This window comes from Chrysemys picta, chromosome 2, assembly GCF_011386835.1.
Source record: "Chrysemys picta bellii isolate R12L10 chromosome 2, ASM1138683v2, whole genome shotgun sequence".
NCBI lineage: Eukaryota > Metazoa > Chordata > Testudines > Emydidae > Chrysemys > Chrysemys picta.
In genome coordinates, this window is record NC_088792.1 from 196,785,495 (window position 1) to 196,805,201 (window position 19,707).

At 35.6% G+C, this 19,707-nt stretch overlaps 1 protein-coding gene across 7 annotated transcripts in view; it reads left to right on the top strand.

The window, feature by feature from the left end:
* Window positions 1-19,707, top strand: part of TMX3 (thioredoxin related transmembrane protein 3) — a 111,108-nt gene that overhangs the window by 26,758 nt on the left and 64,643 nt on the right. For 6 of the 7 annotated variants that reach the window (XM_065585190.1, XM_065585192.1, XM_042860401.2 and 3 more), the window contains 6 exons: window positions 5,771-5,869; window positions 8,429-8,486; window positions 9,584-9,637; window positions 11,195-11,251; window positions 16,299-16,428; window positions 17,684-17,752. In XM_065585190.1, the coding sequence (XP_065441262.1) occupies window positions 5,771-5,869; window positions 8,429-8,486; window positions 9,584-9,637; window positions 11,195-11,251; window positions 16,299-16,428; window positions 17,684-17,752 (467 nt within the window). Of the gene's footprint in view, window positions 1-3,000; window positions 5,339-5,770; window positions 5,870-8,428; window positions 8,487-9,583; window positions 9,638-11,194; window positions 11,252-16,298; window positions 16,429-17,683; window positions 17,753-19,707 lie in introns of those variants that run through there. The other variant, XM_042860402.2, reaches the window with a different exon arrangement.

Here is a 19,707-nt window from a genome sequence, read left to right on the forward strand (position 1 = left end):
CCCCCCCCCCCCCCCCCCCCCCCGCTCTCCCCTTGCATTTGCAGTAGAACCTCAGGAATGGAGGTTGTTCATAACTCTGAAATGTTTATAACTAAGAACAAACGTTATGGTTGTTCTTTCAAAAGTTTGCAACTGAACATTGACTTAATACTTAATACAGCTTTGAAATTTTACTATGCAGAAGAAAATGCTGATTTTTAACATCTTAATTTAAACGAAACAAGTACATAAATGGTTTCCTTATTTTGTCAAATCTTTTTTTAAACTTTCCCTTTATTTTTTTTTAGTAGTTTACATTTAACATAGTACTGTACTGTACAGTATTTGCTTTTTTCTTTTTCTTTTCTTTTTCGGCTCTGCTGCCTGATTGCATACCTCCGGCTCCAAATGAGGTGTATGGTTGACTGGTCAGTTCATAACTCTCATGTTCGTAAATCTGAGATTCTACTGTAGATACAAAATATTCACAGATATACATCTCAGATGAAGCTTTTGCCATCTGGATCATTTGAGGGAAAACAAAGGCTTTAATCTCCGTTGAAGGAACCAATATATTCTGCAAAATACTTCCAATCAATAAATGTTTTCCTTAACTTTTGAAGAATGAAGACTTCAGAGTGTTTATTAAATAAATCAGTTTCAACAAGGATATTTCTAGAATTCTTCGTGTGGGTTTAAACTAAAGATTTTTCTTTGCAAGGGGGTGAGGGGGGTAGGTTATAGCTCTGAAAACACATCCTAAGGATCTCTCATCTTTTGAATATCCTAAATAAAGAACATCCCCACGTTCTTTTACACAATCAGGTATCTCTCTAAAATGTAAACATCTTACAAAGTTTGTTTTCTTGAGATAACAATCATGTCTGTACTACATTGATGTCTTGCACAAGGTGGAGGTGTTCTGTTCTTTGAGATGACATGGTTTCTAAATTTACCACCTTCCATTTGTATATGTTTGTAATTTAAGACTCCTATCAAATATTCTATACAAAGAACTAGCTGAAATAACTGACACTTATTTACTATGTTTTTAAAGATGTATTTAAGAAAATACTTTAGAATGTTAAAGCAAAATAGGAGTTTTCAAGCTGCATCATGTACTCTGTATAAACATGCTTGGAGGTAATAAATATGGTTTTATGGCTAAGGAAGTGTCATCCTATTCGACACTTGGTGCCTGTCACTGGTTCACAGAAAGAGTTTTAGGATTTTCCTTAATTAGCTTGAAATTTTCATTTAATTAAGTAATCAAAAGAAAGCATGTGAGCAATCATATTCTACTAGTAACAATTATTTTCACATATATGAATCTTTGTAAATTCAGCAAAGTCAAATGATTGTAATAACCTATAATTAGAAGAATAAATTATTTCTATTTTTATCAATATTAATGTCTTTCTGTACACGTAAATGGTGTTAAACAGTGACTTGGAATGTCTTTCTGTAAAATATCTTAGTCCCCCTGCTCCCCCACCATGGCCAGACTGACATCTATAACTTTCTGTGACAAGCCACTAGACTTAATGACATATTCTACAATTGTGCGGGGTTGTGAAAAGTAAATAGTTTTCATATGTGAGACCAACTTGTGTTGCAAAACAACTAGTATGGTAATATTTCTTTAATAAATTTAAGAAAAATATACAGGAAAGAGAACAGATTTACACTTTTTAGCTATATTTTTAAAAACATTTATTTTTGTAAACATTAGAAAAAGGTTAGAAATTTCACATTACAAAATAACGTCAGTTATTTACATAAAAACAATAGGAAGGAGCAGAAGTGCTATGAAATGGAAAGTGTTTTATAATATACATTAAATAATTTGAGGGTGTCTGCACACAGATTGTATTCAGAATTCTTTAGGCTTTTATTCAAGAGTCATTGCCACTGCTAGTTTCCATGAACATTTCCTCCAGATTGTTCTAGATAAAGTTGTTGCCATCCTCAATGGTATTAACTATGGTTGTCTGAATTTTGGAAAGGGTATGTGATAACTAGTTCAAGTCCCAACTCCTAAAACTTAATTTGCATACTTGCCCTGTTTCCTGTACCCTGTTTTTATTTCACTGCTTTTCTTGCCACTGTGCCAGTGTATTTTATCACTTTTTGAAAAGTGCATGGCCTAGTGTGGTGGTTAATAATGGTTTGTTTCATAGACTTGTTTTCAGTGGTGGAAGACCGTAATGCCTCTGATATCTGCAGGAAAATTATTTTGACTAAATGAGCAGATGTCCATATATCCACTCTAGTCACTCTGTTGATTAAAAATATATATGACAGCAGTCTTCTATCAGTGACTGTGGTCTCCCTCTGTTGGATACCACAAGGAAGACTAAAGTGAATCCTCTTCAAAGTGTTTATTAATTGTTGATCTTCACTCTTGAGCTGTATTTCCATTATTTGACTTTGCAGCTTGAATTTAATAGTTATATCCATGCTTTTTCTGTTAGGCATTTGAGAAGTTAGCCTAAAAAATCATAAAATTATGAATAAAACAAGTGGATTGTATGACATTTGTGCATCCACTTAACCTGACATTTTTCCTAATAGCGCTCGGGTTTATTTAAATCGACCAAACAAAAATCAGAAAACATTTTTCCTTACTTGGTTGCTTAAAATGTGTTAATTGTTTTTAGCAGATGGTCTTGACAACTGTCAACTTAATTTTGAAATTTTAAATGGAAAAATATTACCTACAGTTTTTTTAAAGTTAGATACCTAGACTGACACATAGAAAGGAGCACACTTATCTTTTTTCATTTTAATCAGAAGCATAAAATTGTATCTTTTTTTTTTTTTTTTTTTTTTTTTTAATTTCACTATCTCATACTGGCAAAGTAAAAATTTAAATATTCACTTACCATAAGATTAATAGTAGACTGAAATGAGACATTTCTGATGAGGATAATGAAAATCTTTTGCTTGCCTCGATGCTTTGCCTCTTTGTTCTTTCTCCCAAATGAAATAGTCTGTCTATGTATGCTTGTTTTGTCTTAGACTTGGAGGTTGGATTTCCCCAGAAACCTGCTTGAGAATGGAAACCAAAACCGAAACTTTACAAGTTTAAACTGCACTGGGTTAATCTTATCATTTGCTGCTGTCAGAACAGAAATAAAAAATTGTTGAAACATATAATTTTAGTACTAAGATGCCTTTTTTCAATGTGTGTTGATAAAGCACCAGAACACGGTGTAGACCAGATGAATGGCCACGTGGAAATATAGCAGTGAAGTATTTTCAAAAACAACTTCTGATTTCGATAAAAGAATGTTTAGACGAAAGTGTGAATGGTTAAAGAAATCCAAAATCAACTTCTTTAAAAAATAGATTTCTGTCTTGTGACAAGTTTACTTTTAATTACTTTACAATACATTCTCATTATTGAATTCTATATAGGTTAGCAACATACGCATTTCGTATCTGCTTTAAAGTGTCATTTTTCATTATCCAGTAGGTATTCTCAAAAAAAATCTAAACAATAAGTATCAGGGGTTAGATTTTCTTCAATTCCTTATGCAATTCTTTGAGTCCTCCTACCTCATAGAATAACAAGATAGGAAAACAAACAAAATACTCCTAAAATGCCCTCCCTATTAGGCTATATTTTACCTTAATCTAGTGTAAATAAAATATCATTTGTTGTAGGGGCCTATTCATAAAATGATTTTTGTTCCTTGTCCCATTTAGTTAAAAATAGGCTCTGGTGTGCCTTTTGCCACAAAGCAAAAGAAAAACTTTAGAATCACAAGAACAGAAATAAAAACAAAGATAAAAAGTACTAGTTACTTAATGTCTACAGTTAAACCCAACTGTTCAAGGAGTTTCATGCAGATATTTGTGCCAAACATCAGTGGGTCTCTGCATAGGTGCTAGGGTCTATCTGCATGGAACTTCTGTCACAGTTGATGGTCCTAGTAAATTTTACTCAAGCCATGTCGTCTCATGTTTCTTAAAGAAAATACATTGATATAATAAAAGCAATTTTAATATAGAGGCCAGAAAGTTGTGCAATAGGACTATCACTTCATTTATTGATTGATAAATGTGCCTAAATAATTAATGATTATGATTTATTTGTATTACATTTACACCTATAGACCTCAGCTGAGATCAGGGTACCATTGTGCTAGGTGTTATATAAACATAAAGAAATAGTCCTTGCCCCAAAGAGCTCATAATCTAAATAGAGTTGATAAAGGATGAGAGGGGAAACACTCACAAAGTACAGTAGAAACCTATTTATCCAATCTAACTGGGACCAGGACCAGGGCCAGATCAGATCATCAAAAATTCAGATAATCCGGAGAATGGAAAAGTGCAAGGCAGTAGCTCTATCTAGATGGAATAAATGGAATAAAGCCAACAGAGATATTGCCTGCTTCTGGACCTGTGTGCGCTGGTTTTTAGTTAATACAGAGAGCTGGATAACGAAGGGTTGGATAAACGGGGTTCTACTGTAGTAAAGTGAATTGTCCAGGGTCACATAATGGTTTAATGTCTGGGCCAGGAATAAACCCATACCTCCTAAGTCCTAGTTTAGCATCCTGATCACTAGACCACACTACCCCCTCAATGAATTTGTACTTCTGCTTTAAACCCATTTGAGTGAGATAGTGGGCATAAAAGTATCATATATCCTCATAGCTATTCATTTATTGGGTCCTCTGGAAAATGACAGTCCTAGAAGGGCTAATGTTTATTTGCTATTGTTTTATGAATTAAAACCTGTTTCAATGTTTAAAACCCTTACATTAATACTATTTAAGCTTAAAAAAAAATTCAAAGTCTCAAGAGCAACTATTTGCTAGTAAAGAAATTCATTTTCCATAATAAATTCACTTTAAAAGTTTGTTATAATACTGTTATGCCATTGTTCTGTTTTGTTATCTGAACAAACAAGAAAGGAGGGAAGCATGTTTCAGCATAAAGAACTTTTGAGAGTTGGTATAGGAAATGAAGGGTGCTTCATTTACTCAAGAACGGGCTATTTTTAAAATTTCAAGTTAGCTGTACCTTTCACGCTATAACAAATATTTGATTAGTCATATCTGGAAGCATTAACCTCTTAATAGTTGACATTAGAATTTCCCAATATGACTCATTCTATGTGATTGTATCCAAACATCTGTCTATCAGCTCAATGTGTGGTGGTGGTTGCATCTGCCGGCATACAGGACATATTTTATTGTATTTTAAGTCCATATTAGGTTAACAGCTTTGTTTCCTTTTGTGTCCTTACTGCTTTATTCTGTAATTTCATTTCTAAATTTTAGAGGATGTTAACCATTCCTTTTTGCCAACTTGTTGCATCATAATTGTCTTTTGAAATCAACAGTATTGTGGATATATAAAAAATAGATTTTGTTTTCTCAAACCAAAAAGTCACCAAAAATTGCCAGTTTTATTTGCAGCTAAAGTACTCAAAACATTAGAGTGAAAGAAATTCCATATTTACAATTTAATACACACAATCAGTGGTCTGCCTTTTGCTAGAACTGTGTTGCTTTCCTTTTACTCTCCCTCTGGGCTTTTCTGAAGAATATGCTGTCAGTCATGCCCTTTCTAAACATTTGAGGAATGTATGAAATCACCAAACTTTTTTTTCCACTTAAGATTTTAACCCATATCTCCAGAAGTGGAAGGTAGAGTATTACCTTATACAGCCATATATTTCTGCTCTTACTGTCCATCCTAACCATTTAGCAATTTTCTTACTGCATTGTTGGTGTTAATATTCTCCGTTTTTCTCAATTCTCTCACTTTGTAGAATATGAAGATGGTGATCTATCATCTTGGATAAACCGAGAGAGATTCCAAGGGTATCTTAATGTAGATGGGTTTACACTCTATGAACTTGGAGATACAGGTAAGATGCTCCCACCTTCAAGTTATTTACAATATTTACTGAAGCCACAAACAAAATGGAATAAAAAATGATTTTTAAGCCTCCAAAAGAAGTTACATAAGGCTCATACTTCCCAGTTGATTTAGTATACTAAAAATTTCATGTGGACCTCAGTACATATACTGTAATATCTAATCACATTTGGGCTGAGTTAAATCAAATTTCATCCTTCTAGAAAGATCATAGAAAGCATGCATGATTCCTGACTAAACTCTGCAGGAAATCTGGATTTGCTCTTTATTTTAGGGAAAACTGCATTTAGGAACTAATCCAAACCCATTGAATAAAGTGTAAGTCTTTCCTTTGTCTTCAATGGACTTTGGATGAAGCGCTTATTTTTAGCTCCAAAATACACACAGTACAGTGTTGCCAATTCTGTACTGTTCAGCGAAACTGAGTAGACTACAAGGTTGAGATTAGACTAAACTGTTTCATTAGTGTTGTGTAGATTACCCTTCAAGAGCCTTGTGAACATGTATGTAATGTATGTATGAGAGTTTTGTGATGTATATTTAAGGAGCATTACAAACCTAGATTAGCTCAATTGCGTTGAATTGTGTGGGGGTCAGATAGGAGAAAAAATAATGGGTATTCATGGAGGTACTTTTTTCAAATAAAAATGTATTTGGTTTGTGAAATTTCAGTTGAGAAGAATAATCTGTTATCCTATACCTCTGAGAGGTGCAGGATTACAGCTAGTGTTTAAAATAGATACATGAGTGTAGTTTAACATCTACAGTGTACATTTTCAGTGGTAACTGTAGATACCAAACTTAAGATGGCTTGAAGGAGCCTGATTTTCAGAAAGTGAAAATCAACCCCCTTTTAAGATCTCTCAAGTTGAACATCCAAAATCACTATCTTCCTCTGAAAATGTAGGCATCTCCTTTATACACCAAAACACTGACTTTTTTCAAATTCAAGAAGGTAAAATGTCCACTAATTTAGATGATTATGAATGTGTATAGCAGTTTCTGTATATAAATAGAAATGTATAAAAGTGCCGGCACATCTTTTAAGTATAGTTTCAGTTCCATCATCAGTATTAGCAAATGCTATTGGTTATAACAGTGATTATTTTGGGAAATAGTAAAAGACATTAGTTGACCTTGTCAATGCAATAAAGAATACATATCTACAAGTTGTGTCCAATATTTTTATGAAGGAATATCTTGCCCACAATGAGACTTGTGAATTCATCCACACTTCTCTAGAAACCTCAAGAGCACTTGAGAGAAGTGTTCTCTAATAAAGAGGCTTTGAGATGTTAATATGTTAAGGTCTAAAGGGAACAAGGGCAAGCGGGTTTGGGGTGGGAGCATGGAAGGTGATGGGAGACAGTCCCCACCCCCATCACATTTTTAGTCCTTCTCCCAACCTCAGAGAAATCCCTCTTCAACTGCACCATGGAGAAATGGAATGGGGAGGAGCTGTGGAAGTTGCATTATCTCTTTCCTCATTCTCAGAACCCTTCAAGGATTCCCTGAACAAGAGAATATTGACATTGTCAATATTATCCATCTTATGTGGGTTCTCCCTCTACATGAATCTCCTTGCCTGGGGTGCAGTTCAGGGGCAGCAGCAATCAGTAGGGACGTATTGGACCTTTGGAGGCTGGGGTTGATAAGCAGCACTATGTTGTTTGCCTAGATCTTGAGATTTTAGGTGGCCAATCCACTGCTCATTCCACTGTGGGAAAACTCTACTTTCCTAACACAGGGGGAGGAGTGATTTGAAGAAAATTCAGTCAAAATTTGAGGCATTTCTTACTCCGTTTGCTGAGTTTGCCCAACATAGCAGATAATTTGACCTAAATATAAACAATCCAATGGTGCTTCAAAACTTACACGAACTAATCCGAGCAAAGACCGGTACATTCAGATATTTGGTCTCCATTACATTCTACATGATTATTGAAAAAATCTGTGCGCAGGGTCATTTGAAAGTGAAGTTCTTCTGACAGTGGACTACGAACCATATAAGAAGCTATTTTTCTGACCTGGTGGCACAGCCAAGAATTCAAATAAAATTCTAACATTTCTTCATGTAAGTTGTAAAGAATAATACTCAAAGTTTTTAATTAAACAAATCAAGTCACAACAGTGGTTAATGAATTGATACAAATAACATTTTGAACTTTTAAAATGGCAGAGCTCTGGTGATTGCAGTACCCATGTATACTAACTTTGTGGAGTTGTGAACAGACAAACTGGAACAAACTTAATTTCCCCTCTTTATTTTTTCCCATAGTCATGTTAATCTGGCATTCAGACACATTTAATTTATTTTCAATAGATTAGTACAAACTGATGTATGTAATCAGATGTTTGTATAGCTTCTTTGGGACAGTTGAGAAGGGATCTTGGTACACCCCCAAATTTTGGTAATTGTTTTCAAAACTGAATGGCTCTATGATCTGAGAGTTGGAGAATGTGAGGTGGTAATAATAATAAAACAAAATAAGAAGATTCCCTTGCAAGAGCAATATGATGAATTTAGATATCTTATTCCGTATTTTAGGAAAACTTGTGGCTATTGCGATTATTGATGACAAAAACTCTTCAGCTGAGCATACCAGGTACAGTATTATTGACACTCACTGTGAAAAGTAAAGAATTTGTGCTGGTTTGGATATTAGAATGGCAACAAGCTTTATCTTTACTAGTTTATCTCATATTGGAAAGGAATATTCAAATTCTTGAAGCTGTTTTAAATGTTCACAAAATGAGAGTTGAACTGCTCTGATGTTTGCACATTTTCTGAAAGTGCTAGACTAACCGAAGACCTGATTCTGTAGATCTTACTTAATGAGTGGCCCCACTGAGGCATATATGACTACTTGATTCATTAAGAGCTACAGGAAATACCATAATCCTCACCAATTGTGCACAGGCAATTAAAAAAGGTGAATTGTGCATTCATTTATGTAGATTTGAAATGCAAATATAGGATTTTGCAGGTTCAACTGCAGGTGAAAATTGGGCCTTTTATAAGAAGTATCTTGGCAGTACAGAGTCCAGGATCCTGTGATCTTCATGCAAATAAGATGTTAAGATTGTATTAAATTAAATTTTAAATATCTAAAAGTTAGAAAAGAAAGCTAGAGGTCACTCAATTATGATGTTGATTTGGATTTTTAAAAATGTTTTTAAAGATTGATCTTCAACTCTGTACTGATAGTCACATATTTAAAAAGAGATCAGTAAGTTTAGTCATTTGTACCATCAAAATAAAGTGTTGGTGATCCATTTGAGACAATGCCTTTTATCCAGCTGGGTAATAATTTGCTAAGGAAATTGAGGACTCGTCACCCTTTAGGCAACCATGACTTTTTCAGGAGTCACTCATTTATTAAAAATGATTATGTTCTTACATTCTTTTTGTGCTAAATTGTAACATTTATTGGGATTTTCTTGGAGGTTGTTATGGTACATTTGCTGGTGGCAGTAGAGATAATTTAATTTTGTCTTGTCCAATGAAGATAGCGTTTTAACAGGTACTTTATTCAGTTTGTGAGGAAGGTGAATTTCCTTAGTGAGAAAGGAGAGTCACTCTTTTCCTTTGCTGTGTAGATAGCATTCACTCCTTATTCAAAGAGCGAAATGATTATTTATTTGAACCTTGTAAATGCAAAGTTTACTCTATTATAGTTGTAACAGTTTTTTTTTTTAATAGGCTAAAGTCTGTTATTCAAGAAGTCGCTAAAGATTACAGAGACCATTTTCACAGGTATGTGTATACGGTACTATGGTAGCATAGCTTTTATTCCCTGCCCTGTATGCCCTTCATTTAATGTCGTGTTTCTCACCTTTTGAGGTAGGCAGTCCCTTATATTGAAGTCAAAAATTTTATCATCTTACATTTACAATAAAAGTATTAACTATAACAGGGATAAGCCTGTATAATTTATTTGTTTGTCTTTTGAGAGGTTGACAGAATACTTCACCTTGAAGAGTAAAGGTGTGTGAGGGGTAGGGGAGCGAGATTTTCTTTGCTTTAGATTGTAATTGCCCTAATTGCGTTTTGTCACCCCCTAATTGAGAAATACTGATTTAATGGATCGTTAATCATTGCATTCTCATCTCAGGAGTGCAAACTATGCAACATAAATGTTATGAACTGCAATGTTTTCCTGGCAATACTTTCACCATAATTAACCTATTAGTTTGCCAAAATCAAGTATGATTCTTGTTGTCAGTCAACTGAAACTTAGTTTGAGATTTTTTTGAAAGCCTTAAGGGAAAAAGAGACCTCCTTGCAAGCATTTATTTATAAATAAATTATTTTTTAGTTACTAAATTTGATTGCACCACTTTTTCTCCCTATCTGATCTTCCTGCTGCCATGATGGTTCCACGGGTGTCTATGTGAAACCATAGCCTATGTAATCCAGAAACAAAGAATGTGCTTGTTCACTTCTATTCTGTTCTTTTCTCCCATTGGCAGACTTACATTTTTTTTAAGCCAAGTGAACATGTAGTGAGTGTATCAGACAAAAAAATAAGGTACAAAGAGTAGTGACTGAGGATCGTGATGTGTGTGGGCTGTTTTGTAAGTTAGGAAGTTAGTCATAAGAACGACCATACTGGATCAGACCAGAGGTTCATCTAGCCCAGTATCCTGTCTTCCGACAGTGGCCAATGCCAAGTGCCCCAGAGGGAATGAACAGAACAGGTAATCGTCAAACGATCCATCCCCTGTCTGGCAAACAGAGGCTAGGGACACCATCCTTGCCCATCCTGGCTAATAGCCATTGATAGACTTATCCTCCATGAATTTATCTAGTTCTTTTTTGAACCCTATTACAGTCTTGGCCTTCACAACATCCTCTGGCAAGGAGTTCCACAGGTTGACTGTGTGTTGTGTGAAAAAAATGCTTCCTTTTGTTTTTTTTAAACCTGCTGCCTATTAATTTCATTTGGTGACCCCTAGGTTCTTGTGTTTTGAGAAGGAGTACATAACACTTCCTTATTTACTTTTGTCACACCAGTCATGATTTTATAGACCTCTATCATATCCCCCCCCCCCCCAGTTGTCTTTTTTCCAAGCTGAAAAGTCCCAGTCTTATTAATCTCTCCTCATATGGCAGCCATTCCATACTTTTACATCTTTATAGTAATACATGAATGTGAAGACTGTAGCAGTTGCTGCTCCCCTACGTAGTTTTTCAATATTTATTAGAGAAATATTTTATGAAGAATATTTTTGACTGATGTAGTCTATAATTTTCATTTCTTTAATGTACAATTGATTGGCTTTACTACTTGTTTCTTTGTATCTTCCGTAGGAACTTCCAGTTTGGCCATATGGATGGTAACGACTATATTAATAGCTTACTAATGGAGTAAGTAAATTCTGACTTTAATATTCTCCATTCTCTGTGCTTGTACTAGTTATGCTACTGGTTTGAAGAAGCCCTCTGCTGATGCCACGTCTGCACTCCTCAGTCACTCAAGCTATCAGACTAAAAAGATTTGAAGAGATTTATTTTCTCTCATGTATTTATAACTTACTAGAAGAGAAGCATCAACATTTTTCTCTTAGCCAACTTCTAGTCTTGAATTCCAAGTCCTCTTCTGCCTATTTTACTACAACTACAGTAAATTAAAACCTTATGTATATCTTTAAGTAGCAAATATACCATAAGCACAGTGCTGCCTGGTGAGGCTTACTTTTTAAAAATCATTTTGTTGTACTACTACAAATTTTATTAGAAGTTAACATATTTCCCAAATGTTATGCAGTTCAAAAGAAACAGTGAAATAATAGAAATAATTCAAGTCATTGACAAGAAAGATAGCTGAATTGACATGATCTATTTATGTCCATTGGTCATTTCATTAGAAGGTATATGTATGAGTGCGAATTTATGAATTGTTTTTTCTCTGTACTGATGCACTTTTTATGGTTGTTGCTTTCTTTGGGTGACTTGAATTTCATGTTTGTCTCTCTTCTGGAAAAGAAGTGACTAGCAAAATAAAATGATTGTACATCATTGCCTGAAATGTGAGGCATATGGTTAGCCAAGGCTCCCCATGCTCTCATTTTTAGACTTAATGTTAATTTAGGATTATAGAGTGGGAGCACCCTTAATTCTCAGTGGAGCCCCGATGGAGATTATAGCTGCTTTGCATCAAGGCATGTTGGTACCCTGGTGAAGATTCCATCAACCTCAAGAACCTCAGCCAAGGTAGACCTTTGGTGAATTTGGCACAGTTCTGATAAATAGTGCCTTTTACATAATTCAGGCTACAGCTTTTTTTTTAAATTTTAAAGTATGTCTGTGGTGTGGGCCAGGAGACATAAAGCTGAGTTTAAATAACAACCAGCATTATAGGAGTTAGGGATTGAGATAAAATGAAATATTACATAGCAGGCTTCAATTACTGGTTATAATAAATATTGTTCACTATTTGAATTCAGGAATTAAAATTAATGCAGTTTTTCTGATGTCCACCCTTACAACTCTCCTTACTGTGGTCCCGATTGATTCATTGATTGATTATTGGGGGGTAAAAGAATATTAAGGCGGGAGGGATCAACATGGGGTGTCTGGGGCAGGAGGGGCTGTTGTGCTGGGCAAACATAACTGACTACAGTGCACATTTCTTCCTGGAGTGTTTTTCATGCACTTGGGAGGGAAGTAAGGTCAGTCAGCTGCAGCAGGAGGGAAGAAAGAGATCAAGAGCCCTATCAACCTTTCTCTGCTCCCCTGAATGTTCTTTTCAAGTATCTGTATTATTTGGTTGAGTGTTAGTGCCCAGTGCTGTCCTGAGACAGGTTCATGTGTAATTGTGCCTGCCAATCTCTAGGGACATCTGATCCTTCTTCCTTCCTAAGTATTTCCAAGGGATGGAGTAGCATGACCCATGTTAATGCAGAATTTAGGCATGCCCTCTGACTTCCACTAGCTGTGGGAAACGATGGCAGGGCTCCCTCACCCTACAGTGGTAGTCACCACACTAACTTCTGCTGCCCACCTTTTGTTACTGTCTATTGTGTGTCCTGCAGGCTCTCCTTCACAGTTTACTCTGTTTGTGGATCCCCCTCCCCCACCATGATCTTTACTGCACCTTTCCCTCCCTCTGCCCCCATAACACTAAAAATAACCAGCACTTTTTTAGTTACTCTAATAATGGGTAATTATTAAGGCCCTCACTTTTGTAGTCGAGGATGGGGAAAGTGAATTGCAACTGTCCTGTAAAAGTGCCCTATCTTTATAAGTTCCAGTATGGAAAGTTTTTATGACCTAACTATGTTTGAGACTTTTTTACACTGAAATATGTATATATTTCAAAGTTGTGAATCTCCACCATAAACTACAATGTTTTTCTGCATTATATAAGTGATAAAGATAGAATATTTATGACACTTTAAGAACTGGCACCAGGACACTGTACTTTTAGTTCCATCTGTTTTCCACCAGATGGCAGCAACTGAAAGTCAGTAGAACAATGTAAAACTGTAAGATACTACTTTCCGGTCCACGTAACCTGCTGTTTTATACTACTGTGGAAACATTTAGAAACATCTTTACATCCTTCATAAAGGATAGCATATTTGTATAATGCTTGAAAAATCACTTTTTTTCCAGGGGTGGGAGATTGTTATAGTATTTTTATGCTTTATGTTAGGATTAGGTGTATCAACTTGAATTGCACTATGATCGTTAGGGAGTTATACTGGTTAACAGTCTGTCTCCTTTAAAAGATGGTTGGATTGATTTTTGTCAGAATGTTACCAACTTGGGACGATATCATTTTTTTTTTTTTTTGAGTAGGAAGAATACTACTTAGTGTGCTGATTGTGGGTGTTCAACACCTCTGAGAGTTTCCATTGACTTCAGTGGGTGCTCTAAGTGCTCAACAACACTGAAAGTCAAAACATCTTTTAGAGTACCCTTTTTTTTTAATTGCTCAGCTTTTGGCAAAATGAGAGTCTATCTGGTTATTTATATATTTGTATATTTTTATATGTAAAAGGTGGCTTTTTACTGCAGTACATACAATTGAGTTTTTTTGGACAAGATATTTTTAGTCCCTGGATGGCTTATATGCTGTATAGGTATCTCAATCAGTCCTGTAGTACTACACTTAAATTGCTTAATGTTAATTGCTTCCCCACACCCTGGCTGGCTAACCACAATGTCATGATTTAAAGAGAGTGTAATCCAGTTCTTCTGCCAACATGTTGTTTGACACATCAGGTTTTGGAATAGAGAAGTACTAAAACAAGGAAAAATTGGAAAGGGTTTGTTGGGAGGCCTTAAAAACCTGATGGAGCAGGGGAGCAATAGATAACTCTTAAAAAATTATTCTTCCCCCCCCCCCCCAACCCCCCGAAAAAAGAGGTGGGGGAGTGGTGGGTATATTAGGTCTTTCCTCCAGCTTTTTTTCCTGACGGGGACAGACTTTTGTAGATTTTTTTTTCAAAAGACAGTATAAAAAGGAGTACCGGTAAAATAAATAAATAAATCAGTTAAATTAGATGTTCCTAGTCTAAAGTACAATTTTAAGCTTCAGTGTAACAGTAGCAAGAGTTGTCACTGTTGTGTGGGTAGAAAGCAGACTTCCTTTTTTTTTTTTAATTCTGTTTTTGTTTTTTCCTTCACAATTCTTTGTGTGGGGATAATTTGCAACTTGGCACTCTACACAACTAACTACATTATATTTTGTTGCTGCGCTCCTGTTGCGTACACTTCTTGATGCACTTAACAAACAAAAAGAGTACCCAGTGGAGAAAAGGAATCTCTGGGGAAAGCCATATTTAGAAATTATCACATGCTGCAAGCAGGAGAGCTCTCCAAGAGTTGAAATACTTCAAATTCCTGCTATATATGTCTTCTTCATTGGCATTTTTGTAACAGGTTTTAGCTTTTTAGCATATCACCATGCTTTACACTTGAAAGTTGGAAGAGCATGGACACATACCATATGCCTTCTGTGGAATTCAGTTTGCTGGCCGTCCAGAAAATTCCACTGTTTTAGGGTTGAACTTTTAAACTTCTAGTTAACATTTTTGAGTAACCTCCAACATTTTTTAATTCTTCTACTGTCATGCCCAAAACACTCATATGTCAAAATGTAAATTTATAATATTCAGGGAATCTCTTTATATTGGAGAGAATTTATAATTGCTTCCTTCCTAGTTTTTTAAAGGAAAGTATTGAATTAGCATTTGCTCTTTTAACTAATTTTTTAGTCTTATTGTAGAATCACTAATTACAACTCCATAGTGAAGGTTGACCTCATCAATGTTAAAGTAGAATATGCCCCAAATGTGTGGAATGTGTCAGCTATGCCAACCTGTTGATACAGGGAGCATCTGAGGTTGCCGTTAAGATTTTGTGCTACAGTATAAGTTTGATGAAATCGGAATATGTATTGCTTTTCAGAGTCTTTTGGAGATTGGAGTGAAAGCCTAATAACATGAGTGTTATTGACAGTGTTTATAGTCAATGTAAAAGAGGCAAGGAAGTAGGAGACTTTTTCCTTAACTTACTATTTTTTTGCTTTTCAAGTTTTGAGTTGAGGTGTGTTTTGGTGTAACAATAAATGTCTCTAATTAAAGGTTCTGTGTATTTGTTAAATCATAATGACAAAGTAACATGAATAGTTTGAAGCCTTTAACAGGCATCTGTAGCTCACCTCTTGTGTCTAGGATAAATATAATTACATTGTTGATATGTGACTTTTAAGAAGTTTAACAGAGCTCCTACTCTCCTGGTCAAGCAAAAGCTCATGTATATGGGTTTAAATTGTGTGCTCCCAGTTAAAGAACACTTAGTCATGCATATAGTTAAGTGCTTTTTTGAATTGGGGCCATATGCTTTTGAAACACAAGGCTGTCTACTATATCAGAGCTCAACTAATTGGTTATGTCTGCTATAGCATTTTGCAGAATAGCTACTGCTTAACTGCTTAACACAAGAATGTCCTAAACTCATGAGGTATACAAGTATTGAAACACACATCAGATCTGTGGAATTAAAAGTAAGCTTTTCCCCTTTTTGTTTATATTGTATGTATTTGGTTCAAAAATCTGATTTTTTCCAGTACGGCATTCATGGAGTCAGGTCATGCATGCAGTATAAGAACACATATAGAATAGCATAGACTTCAATAGCCTCATCAAAATATTGATGCTAAGGAGTACATTATTTTTAAATTGGGTCAGTGAAACAACTCTTTCACCTGTACCATAAAGATAGTGGTGGTTTTGTCTGAATGACTTGAGGTGGATATCTCAAGATGGGCACATAAAATTTACTTTCCTTTTGTCTGTATAGTTCTTTAGCAGAACATTTAATATTGCACTTCCTGTTAAATGCTCTGAACATTTTTAGTTTATATTGTTTCTTTGAGTTTATCTGTTTGACTTAACATTTTCAGTGACTTGACAATCCCCACTGTTGTCGTATTGAACACTTCCAACCAACAGTATTTTCTACCAGATAGACGCATTGAGAGTACCGAAGACCTGGTTCAGTTCATTAATAACATCTTAGATGGTACAATCGAAGTAAGTCTCCCACTTTGATCTGTTTTTTTTTTTTTTATCAACTGTTAGCTTTTATTCCCTGTACAGTTAAAAGCAGAAAAATTCATTTGGCCACTTTTAATTGTAATGCAGATAAGTGTGCATTACCTGTTTGGTTCTCCTTAGTGTATTCTCATTATATATCCACATTCCTAAATTGTGCATGTGTCCTTGGCACTGCTTTGTATACCCCTGAAAAAGCAGTTACTGTTGGATTTACATATATTCTCTCCCAGATCTGAACTTTAGGCATATGTTTATTTAATAAGCTGTGGCCACTACTTCTCTCTAGGTCATCCTTACTTTCCTGTGTCATGTTTACTTAGAATTGTAGTTTAATGTTTTCTAATTGGAAATATGTAATTCTTAGACTCCACTCCCATGGAAAATTTCAATTTTGTGGAAACTGTATTTTCCATCAGAAAATCATTCCAACAGAAAATTTCTGACCAGCTCTAATTACAGGCCCTATCTTGGTGGCTATCAGATGCTGAGTTCAGGGGAGCAGACTGCCAATCTCTATTTAAATAGCTGTCATCAGACCCAACTTGTTCAATAGTTGTTAATGTTAGTTTCCACTCTTGTGAAATTCACTGAAAATACTCTAAGAAGAGGTTACTTCTTAGACTGCTACACATAGATTCATGCTTTCTACCTTCCTTTCCACTTCTTCAGAGTTTCTTTTGCAAATTGATTTAGTGGAAGGAACCAGGGGGTGAAGTCTGGGCATCTCAACTTCTTATAACGTTATACTCAAGGTTTAAATCCTTGAGGAAGCATGCATATGGCCCACAAGCATGAACGATGATCAATCTTCCAGAGGGGGAATGAAAAGTGAGTGGCTCTGTATTGATAAGTTAGTTGAACTGGTAAGTAATCAATATCAGTATGTGGTAGAGGAGATGGTGAAGAATACCAGTACTGCTGCAGCAGTTGACCCTGTTAAGTTAAAGCAAAATGATCTTTGAGTGAAGCGAGAATGTCAGTCTTTCAAGAGATTATTGAAACATCTACTTTTGGAAGAACTTGAAAAATGACTGAGCATCATGAGGTACAAGAATGTCAACCCCTAATATCTGTTCTTTTCCCGGGGAAAAACAGGTACTGCGAAAGCCTTTTGGAGTGACTAAAGGCTGCATAAATTAGGGAGGCAAATGAAACATAAAATGTGAACTTATTATAAAATTTAACTTAACAGCACTGATTATTTTGATACCTGTTTCCTTCGAAATTTTAGGCACAAGGTGGTGATGGGTTTCTGCAACGAATCAAGAGAATAATTTATGATGCCAAGTCTACTGTAATGGTAAGTAAAACCTCACATGCAGTTGGAATACAAAGTAGAATAGCATCATATTTTCAAGTTCAAAAAGACTTGTATGCCTTTTAAAAAAAGAGAGTCAAAAATACCTGTACTTAAGTCACTGAATATATTCCCAGTAATTATACACATTCTGGATTTAAAAAAAAAAATACCCTCAAACGATAAAAGAAAATTCTATAAATGGTTTTGAAATATATTTTACAGAGTACTGAAATGTTGAATATTTGGTATCAGAAATATGATGGACAGTTTCCTTTTTGTTAATTAAAATGAATAAGGTCAAGTTAAAAGGCGTAGCACTGGAGGATTCAAAAGCTGTTCAAAAGCTTTGTTTCTGACACTTCTGGAACCCATTTACTGACAGTTATGGAACCTACCTACACTGAAAAATGTTACTGTCAGTCCATTCAGTTAAGGCATAATGGGAGAAAATACTATACTTAGTGACGTTTTAAAGGTGTATTTTAGGTTACTAGTCTTATTTTTTGCTTAGAAAAGGTCCAGTTGAGGTACTGAATATCTGTTGTGTAAATGTATGCATGTTGGGAGAGTTTTCCCTTCTTTTTATAGGTCAATTAAGGTTAACAGACCTTGGTGGAAAAATTTGGCTAAAACCATTTTCCCCCCACTGCAGACAAGCAAGAAAATCTTATAATAAATTAAACACAAAAAACTACATTAAAAGAACATATTAAGGTTGCAAAGTTAAGCACTTAAAAGTTAGGAAATATCAGTATTAAAGTTGCCTCTGAGAGACTTTAATTTATCCCCCTTATGCGTACACCTCAGGATACTGTCTTTAATTACATAATCACAAAATATTTTTTTTCCCCAGAGGAACCCTGATTCAGTTCACAGCATGGACTGCGCTCACTTAATTAGCAGCTATTCAGTATTTTGTTTGTTTTTTTCCTGTTCAATATCTCCCCTTCCTCCCCCTCCCCCCCAACCATATTTACTGCATATTATTTGCTCCCTGCTCTGAAGACAAATTATTAATTTTTGCATAGGCTTTTATATGGTGCTCATCACTACAGTTTTTGCGTGTTTCACAAACTTTAATTACTCTGTCTTCCCAACTCCCCTGTGAGATACTCTCAGACTTTAAGATAAGAAGGGAAGATCATAATCATCGTCTGACTTCTTGCATGTCATCTGACTCAGCCACCCACTGCTGTAATAGACCATAACCGCTGAGTTATTGATGTCTTTAAATCACTATTTAAAGACTTCAAGTTATGGAGAATCCACCATTTACTCTATTGACCTGTTCCCCATGCTGCAGAGGAAAGCAAAAACCCCAAAGGGTCTCTGCCAATCTGACCTGGGGGTGCGGGGAGGGGAGGATTCCTTCCCGACCCCAAATATGGTGATCAGTTAAACCCTGAGCATGTCAGCGAGATCCACCACCCAGACACCTGTGAAAGAATTCACGGTAATAATTCAGAGCCCTCCTTTAGTGTCCCATCTCTGGCAGTTGGACATATTTACTAACAGCCTGAGATGGGTCACTTGTTATCGTAGGCAGTCTCATCATACGAATCTGTCCATAAACTTATCAAGCTCAGTCTTGAAGCCAGTTAGGTTTTTTGCTTCCTCCCCTGCTCTTTGATTGCTGTTCCAGATCTTCACTCCTCTGATGTTTTGAAACCTTCATCTAATTTCAAGCCTAAACTTGTTGATAGCCATTTTATATCCATTTGTTCTTGTGCCCACATTGGCTCTTAACTTAAATAACTCCTCTCACCGTTTTACAGATGGGGGACTGAGGCACAGAGAGATTAAGGTCAAAGCTATCCACTAGTTTAGAGTGCCTGGTTTAAGACATCTGGGACCTGATTTCCAGAGTATTTAAAATTATGTAGCACTTCATATGTTCCAAACACAGCCTTCTCTAAGTTCAGTTGCAGCTGAGAGTGCTCCGCACTTCTTCAAAT